General features: G+C 49.3%; 1 protein-coding gene across 1 annotated transcript in view; it reads left to right on the top strand.

Annotated features, from left to right (window-relative positions):
- The window catches only part of CUNH16orf74 (chromosome unknown C16orf74 homolog), a 27933-nt gene extending 21005 nt beyond the window's left edge, over positions 1–6928 (top strand). Inside the window, exons 3-4 of the mRNA XM_031341594.1 lie at positions 4208–4360; positions 6490–6928. Of these exons, the coding sequence (XP_031197454.1) occupies positions 4208–4360; positions 6490–6548 (212 nt within the window). The 3' untranslated portion in view covers positions 6549–6928. The remainder of the gene's footprint in view (positions 1–4207; positions 4361–6489) is intronic.
- Positions 6929–8694: the final 1766 nt, after the last annotated feature.

Here is an 8694-nt window from a genome sequence, read left to right as displayed (position 1 = left end):
AGAAATCCACCTGCCTCTGCCTCCCAAGTGCTGGGATTAAAGGCGTGCGCCACCACGCCCGGCTTATTCTGTTCTTTAGAATGAATCCCTGAGACTCCTACCCCACCCCGCCCCTGAGTCTCCTCCCCCCTGGACCAAAGCACCACAGCTCAGGGATATCTTGACAGTGGCCATGGCTTCCCTGGGATAAGTTAAAAACAGTGACTCAGAATTCCGTGACTTTTTAAAAAAGATTTATTTATTTATTTTATGTGTATGTGTACACTGTAGTTGTACAGATGGCTGTGAGCCATCATGTATGTGGCTGCTGGGAATTGAACTCCGGATGGCCCCTCTCGCTCCTGCGTAGTACACTGTAGCTATTTTTAGATGCACCAGAAGGGGGAGTCAGATCTCATTATGTGTGGTTGTGACCTACCATGTGGTTGCTGGGATCCGAACTCAGGACCCTCGGAAGAGCAGTCAGTGTTCTTACCCGTTGAGCCATCTCACCAGCCCCCCATGACTTTTTTTTTCTAAAAAGATTTATTTATAGCCAGGCAGTGGTGGCGCACGCCTTTAATCCTAGCGCTTGGGAGGCAGAGGCAGGTGGATTTCTGAGTTCAAGTCAGCCTGGTCTACAGAGTGAGTTCCAGGACAGCCAGGGCTACACAGGGAAACCCTGTCTCAAAAAAAACAAATATATATATATAATATATATATATTACATATATATATATATTATATATATATATATATATAATGTATATGAGTACATTATAACTATGTTCAGACATACCAGAAGAGGGTATCAGATCCCATTACAGGTGGTTGTGAGCCACCATGTGGTTGCTGGGAATTGAACTCAGGGCCTCTGGAAGAGCAGTCAGTGCTCTCAACTGCTGAGCCATCATCTCTCTAGCCCAAGACTCCATGGGGTTTGTTTTGTTTTGTTTATCTTAATTACTCCCTGTCCCATTCTGCTTGGTCCTGGAATGCTGACTGGGGCCACGTGAGAACGAAGGGAGGGCAGACAGAAAAGCCAGAATCAGGTAGCTGTGCGTCCTCTGAGAGAGGGTAGTACTGCGTTCCTAACACAGAAAGGAAACTTGGTGCGTTTCTTAAGTACAGCATAAGGAGGAGGGGTAGCTGGTCTTGGTGCCAGGTCTAGGGTGTAAGGGAGCAACATCTGAACTGTAAACATCTGGGAGAGGGACACATCTGGGAGAGGGACGCTGGGTATAGGGGAGCAACATCTGAGCTGCAAACATCTGGGAGCTGCAAACATCTGGGAGAGGGACACTGCAATCAGCATCCCTTCTCAGACCCAGGGAGGCTTTGCCGTTTCTGTGGATCTGAGGTACTGGGGTCCTTGGCGTGGCTGTGCCCATTCCAACAATATACATCATTCAGGGCTCCATCCACTCTCCACAGCCCCCCAAGTCTGGTGTTCTTTAGGGTAAAGACAGGACATGAAGTTCAAAGGTGTCTGAAGGTTTCCATTAATTAAACTCAGTTCCTTAGTCTGTCTCACACTCTGAGCTGGGCTCACAGTGACCAATAAGGAAATGGTAGTCACCTCTAGGTATAGATGCCCTTAGCAAAAGCAGAGATAAGAGCCACCCTCTCTGTGTCTACAAATAAGTGAGTGCAGACAGGTCAAACAGGTCATGAGTTTAGAGCCTGAGCCATCTTCTCCAAAGATGAACATGCCATGCTGGGTTTTGAGGGATGGATAGGAGTTCATTTCCCTGGCAAAGGAAGAAAGTGTGCTTGAGGTAGGGGACCCGCATATGCATAGGTGTGCAGGGGCTAAGGGAGCCCAGTCTGGAGACCAGGTGGAGTCTGGGAGCTGTGTGCTGATGGCCCTGAAGGGGAGGGTGGAGATACGGGCTGGAAGCTGGACTGAGGGACAGGGTAGCTGGGACCCGATGTTCCAGGATTATTATTATTATTAAACCAAATAATAATAATAATATTTGGTTTTTTGAGACAGGGTTTCTCGGTGTAGCCCTGGCTGTCCTGGAACTCACTCTGTAGACCAGGCTGGCCTCGAACTCAGAAATCTGCCTGCCTCTGTCTCCCAAGTGCTAGGATTAAAGGCGTGTGTCACCAGTGCCCGGTGTTCCAGAATTATCTTTATGATTCTTGGTTCTAGATATGAAAAGGTGTCTCTCCAGATGGGACTCTAAGATAATCTTAAGTTTGGGAAGTCTTGGGTTAGACCAAATGAAAACCCTTTTTACTAGGCATGGAGAGACAATGGCTCCATGGCTAAGAACACTTGTTGCTCTTCCAGAAGAGCTCTTCCACTTGTTGCTCTTACAGGTTTGGTACACAGCACCCACATAGTGGCTCACAAGCATCTGCACTGTGAGTTCCAGGGGATCTGATGCTCTCTTCTGGCCTCTTTGGGCACTAGGCACTTGGTGCTTTTCATGCTCCCTTGTGGCTCATGCCTGCAATCCCAGCTCTGGGAAGGTTGGGGTCACAGGATCACTTCGAATTTGTGGGCGACCTGACTGCTGAGTGAGTTCCTGGCTAGCCTGGGCTGGAATGAGATCTTGCTTCAAAAATGAAAAATGACCCCAATCTTTTCCCTGTGAAGGACTTCTCAGAGCCTTTAACTGGCGGGGGTCGTGAGTGCCCAGCAGGAAGACAAAGCAGATGGGATTCTGTCGCCTTCCTGGAGCATGTCAGGAAGCCAGGTGTTCCAGGAGACAGACCTCTGGAAAGGCTGCTCATACCTGTCCTCAGGACATGGTGTCATGGCATTCTTGGTGTGATGAGACTCACAGACTTGACTGCTGTAGTCAGAGGGGGGCGGGGAGGAGATGGGAGAGTCAGAAAATCCAAAATGGAATTGGAGGAGAAGCACAAAGAGAGAAGTAGACACGCAAGGGGGAGGGTAGACCAGCAGGCTGGGGTCTGTAGATGTGAGAAGTAAGGAAGGGTGATGTTCTGGGTGGGTGCCGGTGGGCGCCAGTGGGTGCTGGTGGGTGCCTGTGGGTGCTGGTGGGTGCCGGTGGGTCCCAGTGAGTACTGATGGGTTCCAGTGGGTGCTGGTGGGCGCCAGTGGGTGCTGGTGGATGTTGATGGGTACCAGTTAGTGCCAATGAATGCCAGTGAGTACCAGTGAGTGTCAGTGGATGTTGGTGAATGACAGTGAGTGCCAGTGGGTACCAGTGGATGCTGGTAGCTACTGGAGGATGCTGGCAGGAAAGGACGGAGGCAGGGCAAAGACCAACAGTGTCTTGGTGCCTTTTCTATTGCAGTGACAGAACATGGCAACCAGGGCAGCTTTTTTATTAAAAGAAAGCATTTAATTTGGGGGCTCCCAGTTCCAGAGGGTTAGAGTCTGTGACCATCACGGTGGGAGAACGGCAATCCGCAGGCATGGCTCTGGCTGAAGCAGTAGCTGAGGGCTTACATCTGATCCATAACCATGAGGAAGAGAGAGAGAGAGTTAACTAGGAATAGCATGGGTTTTTGAAAGTGCAAAGCCCTCCCTGGTGACACACTTCCTCCAATAAGGCCACAACTCCTAATCCTTCCCAAGCAGTTTGGTCTGGGGACCAAGGATTCAACTATACCGACCTGTAGGAGCCATTTTCATTCAAACCACCACAAGCAGATTGTGACAACTCACCAGAGTCCTGTAGCTCAGCATGGGGAGAACGGCTGCACTGGATCAGGGATGTGGAGCCTTGTCTAACCTGACATGAGGCCATAGGCAACCAGAACATTAAAGTGGGGCAGCCTGGGTCATGGAGCAAGACCTTGCTCACACACATGTACACAAAAGGACCAGGATTTCCCCTGAAGAGCCCTCATTCAAAGGATAGTCCCAGGACTGGAGGGATGGTTCAGCTGTTAAAGGATAGGCTCACGATTAAGCTGTCGAGGGCCATTCCCAGACTAAGGAGAAGCATGCACTCAACGTGGGAACTTCTAGAAAACACTCTGAGGAGATGCCACTTGAGGGTGGTCTCTCCCATGCCTATCTCTGGGGACAGACAGAGCTCAGGTCCCTCATGGAGCTTCGCAAGGTTGGGGATACCTTTCCCTTCCTCTCCCGAGCCTCCGTTTCCCCACCTGTGCAGAGAGAATGGTGGTTTCCCTTTGTGGAGCATGGGCACTCTCAGAATGAGGCAAAGGGACTTGGGTGACTTTGGCAGGTGCTGTCAGAGGGGCTGATGCTCTCTCTGTCATGTCCCGTCTCCCTCAGGCTTTAAGACGTGTGTCAGCAGCAGCAGCAGCAGCAACAACAACCATGACGAGGCCCCCGTGCTGAACGACAAGCACCTGAGTGTGCCCAACATCATCATCACACCCCCAACCCCGACAGGCGTGGGGCTTTCCCGGGATTCCAACAAGCAAGGTGAGGCAACACCACTATGCAGGAGACTGCTCCCAGGACCATGGGCCTGACCCAGTCCCCATCTCCCCTGAGCTTGGTAATGTATGGTCAACTCTATGGTCATTCTGCTTTGGGGCCTTCACCACGATGTCAGCACTGGCCTGATGTGGCTCACTGAGCAATTGTCTGGGCAGTCCTTGCCAGCAGCTGGGAGGGTGATGAATTGGTCTGGGCTGGCCCCCATGCCACCACATCTTAGTCTCTCACTAGAACTGAAGGATGCTCCATCCCTACCAGCATCAGGGACCACCCATCCTCCATAGTGATAGCTGCAGCAGCTTGAACCACAGGATAGACGGGCAAGCAGACCTATGCGCGGCTATGGCCGTCCTTGGTTCTTCCAGAGGTGAGGGAAGGGAAGAGACAGAAGTATTCCTGGTCAGACAGCATGACAGGGTAGGGCACAGACTGGCATCTTGTCTGTCTTTTCCTGATGCCCTCTGAGCTGGTAGGAGAAACCGCTTCTCTTGTGCGCTGAACAGAACTGCATTGAGCCAGACCTGGAACCAGGTCCCCAATCTCAGCTACTGGGGAAGCTCACGCAGGAGAGCCACAAGTTCAAGGCTGCCTGAACTCTCAAGGAAGCTCAAGACAAGCCCATACCTTGTCTCAGAATAAATACTGGAAAGGGGTTGCCTCCTGCTCAGTGCTGGAGCGCTCAAGGCCCTGGGCTGTTCAACACCAGAGGGATGTAGAAGGGAAGCAACAGGCTGGTCATGGCTGGTAGCCTGTACTGAGGAAATGGGTGGTTTTCTCACAGCTGCTCGGAAGCAGACTTAGTATAGATCCTTGGCTACAGATGGGCAAGCCGAGGCTCACAAAGGCTGGTGAACAAATGATATAGAGATGAGTCCCATTGGGGTGGGCAGCATCCTAGGGGAGCAAGCCCCAAAGGAATAGATCACAGAGAGAGAGAGAGAAGTAGGAATCAGGGGGAGGGCAGGCGGCCCTGGCTCTGTCTTAAGAGAAGCAGCTCAGATCCCAGAGGACCACCCTGGGTCCCTGCAGAGCACAGCCACACCAGGTACCTCATCAGTCCATCAGGTCTCAGCATCACCACATGGAGGGCTGAGCTTCCAGCACCCAGGGCCCTCTGGGGACAAGCCCAGCCAAACCATCATCCTTTGCGGCCTTTCCCAGAACTCCTCACCAGGCTATGTGATGGATATATACCTCAGTCAGCTCTCATTTCCTTGCCCTGAACTGTCAATATTATTTATAGCTATGCTTTAGAGAAAGGGGAAGGGGGAGACCCCTAGAAAGAAAGGGGCCCACCTGAGCATTCACAGCAAGGTGGGAGAGGAGCCAGGCTCCTAGCCCATGGCTTCTCAGCTCCACAGCCAAAGTCTAGGCAGACACAAGGACATCAGAGACCCAGCTCTCCCCTTTGCCACAAGAATGTATCTCTCTCCAGGCCCCAGTATCTCCTCCTGTAAGGTTCTCAAGGTCATCATTTACCCCACAGAATTGTGGGGTGACATTTCAACCCAGAGCTAAGTACTTAGGAGGCTCCTGAATTCTGGGGAGAACTCCCTTTTAATCCTGGACAACTGTGGGGTATGTGATTCCAGTGAGGCAGCCCACATGGTCTCTGGAAACTCACACTTTTTGGCTCCACCATGCTTCCAAAATTCCTGAGCCTGAATTTCATCTGCTCCTCTGAGGTGCTGCTGGGGGTGTGTCCTTGAGCCTCAAATATCATCTTCTGTGTAGGGAAGATGAGAAGAGAGAGACAGAGATGTCTCACAAGGACCTCAGGCCCTGCACATGCCCTTGCTATTGATACTGCCCATGGGGGTTAAGACAGGGAAGAGGAGTAGACTAGACCAGGGCCCTACAAGCTGGAAACACTTGTCACAATCTCCAGGAGTCCCAAGAAAGCACCCCGACTCTGACACCTCCCCCAGTTCCCAGAGGGGGGACCCGAGGCACTGGGAATCCGAAGCACTGGGGATCCCTTTCAGCCTCTGTGACTCTGACACTCGGCTATGTGAGGCTGGGGTGATGGCCTGAAGCGAAGAACATTAGGCCCAGGGAGGAAGCTGACAGAGGAGAGCCCCTCCCTGACGATACCCCTCTCTTTCTCCTAGTCTGGATGGATGAGCTGGGGCCTTATCAAGATGAGGGAGAACTGGAACCTGAAGCCTGAAGAGTTACCACGGGGTGAGACCTGTGTGGCAGCTACCTGCCCCGCTGCTACTAGCCCCTGGTGTTGGGGGCATGGCTACCTGAGCAGCTGGATGAGGACAGCAAATTGTGCTCTGGACCAAGACATGGATGGCCAGAAGAGCACCACAGGTCGCTGGCCCCAGCGGAGCAGACATCTGTGGCCTCCGAGTCCGTACCAACCCAGACCCCGGCTTGGTGAAGAGGAGGTCACCCTGCCTCCTCGTGACTGTGGACCTTGGTCCTTGAGGCCCCAGAGCTCAAGGACTTCTCGCCAGAGCAGGGCCTCTGTTTTTTACAAGTTGTTTTACAGGTATGGAACCTACATCCTGAGCGAGATTTATAAATAAAGCTCCTTTGTGACTTGTGGGTCCTGATTTTTGGGTTTGGGGGTGGAGGGGTGGCTTCCTCACCAGGGTCGGAGGCAGGGGTGACATCACAGGCAGTTAAGGTCGGGATCCCAGTATGCCCATGCTTTTCACCAGGAGTGGAAATAAAAAGCCCACAGAGATTGTGAAGCAGCCAGGAAATTGTTATTTAAAATAAGCGACAGACAGGAAAAATACCACAAGGATGTCTATTGGCAAAGACACTCAGTTACTGTTTGGGGTGTCTTTTCTTGGGGTGAGATAGATTGAGTGGTAGGGTTACTGAGGGGCATAGCAAGGATGGTTTCTGTTTTTTTAAATAACTGAGTACCTCATGCATGCAGTACCGACAGAGACCAGAAGAGGGCAGTGGATCCCCTAGTACAGGAGTTACAGATAGTTGTGAGCCACCATGTTGGTGCTGAGCCTAACTCTGTAAGAGCAGCCGGTGCTCAGTGGTTACTGAGCCATCTCCCTAAGTAGATTTCAGTTTCGTTTGGCAAATTTAGGTCCTATAATCACAGACTTATTAGGCAATGTCCCTTTCTCATAGTACATCTGATTTTTTTTAATTGATTTAAGTTGTATTGCCCTATGATGAGAAAAGATACATAATTTCAGTTTATCTGAATTTGCTAACATTTAAAAACATATTTTAAGTAAACAGAATTACATCACACTCTTCTTTCCTTTTTGTATCACAACTCCTCCCAGAGACCCCACCTTCATTACCTGCATTACCTTTTTTATTTTGTCATATTCTTTAAAATTTATAAAATATTATAACAATAAAAATGAGTAGTATAAAAGTTGTTTGATATAAAACAATCAGTTAAACAGTCTTAAGTAGATGCTTGTCTGCAGCAATACTGAAAATATATACATTTTTCTCAATATAAATTTTAAATAACTCTAAACATATTAACTGTATATTTTAAAATAATACATCACTGCTATTTTTTTTTTTAATGAACATAAAGTCTTTTTGTTTGTTTGTTTGTTTTAAAATCTTGGCTCTTACTGTGGTACAAGCCCAAAATAAGAACAATTTTTAGACATTGGAGTTCATTGTAATAAGACTATACTTCAGGCCGGGCAGTGGTGGCACACGCCTTTAATCCCAGCACTTGGGAAGCAGAGGCAGGCAGATTTCTGAGTTCAAGGCCAGCCTGGTCTACAGAGTGAGTTCCAGGACAGCCAAGGTCACACAGAGAAACCCTGTCTCAAAAGAAAACAAACAAACAAACAAACAAAACAAACAAACAAAAAAGACTGTACTTCAATGCCCCTCACATCACCAAAGGATTTTGCCTCCCTAGTAGCTAAGCTAAGAATTGACAGTTCTGCTGTGCCAAGGAATGAATTGTAGGCATGGTTTTTGGATACAGACTTCCTGCTATGGTCCAAGCTATTTGACTTGAGTGAGTGACTTCATTCTCAGCCCACAGAGAACAGGTTACATTCGTTTAAGAAATGGTGTGTGTATTAAGATGGTGTCTCCATAAAGTCATTCATCAACTGTTTTCAATGAACAATGGTTCTGCTTGGAGGGTGTCACAGACATTAGGTGAAGGTAAGAATCTGGTTCACTGGCTGTGATGATTTTGAAAAGCATTCATCTCAGAAAGAGTAACTTATAAAGTCCTCTTCTTCAAAATTGATACAGTAGTTACAAACTGCAAGCAAAGCATTCAGTCCCACTCTGTGTTGTTCTCTTATAAGCCACCTCTCAAGTTAATTGTTTATGTTTCTTTCAGCTGT

The sequence above is a fragment of the Mastomys coucha genome, unplaced genomic scaffold (genome assembly GCF_008632895.1).
Source record: "Mastomys coucha isolate ucsf_1 unplaced genomic scaffold, UCSF_Mcou_1 pScaffold22, whole genome shotgun sequence".
In the NCBI taxonomy this organism is placed as follows: domain Eukaryota; kingdom Metazoa; phylum Chordata; class Mammalia; order Rodentia; family Muridae; genus Mastomys; species Mastomys coucha.
Note: the sequence above shows the minus strand (reverse complement) of the source record. Positions and strands in the feature narration are given on the sequence as shown.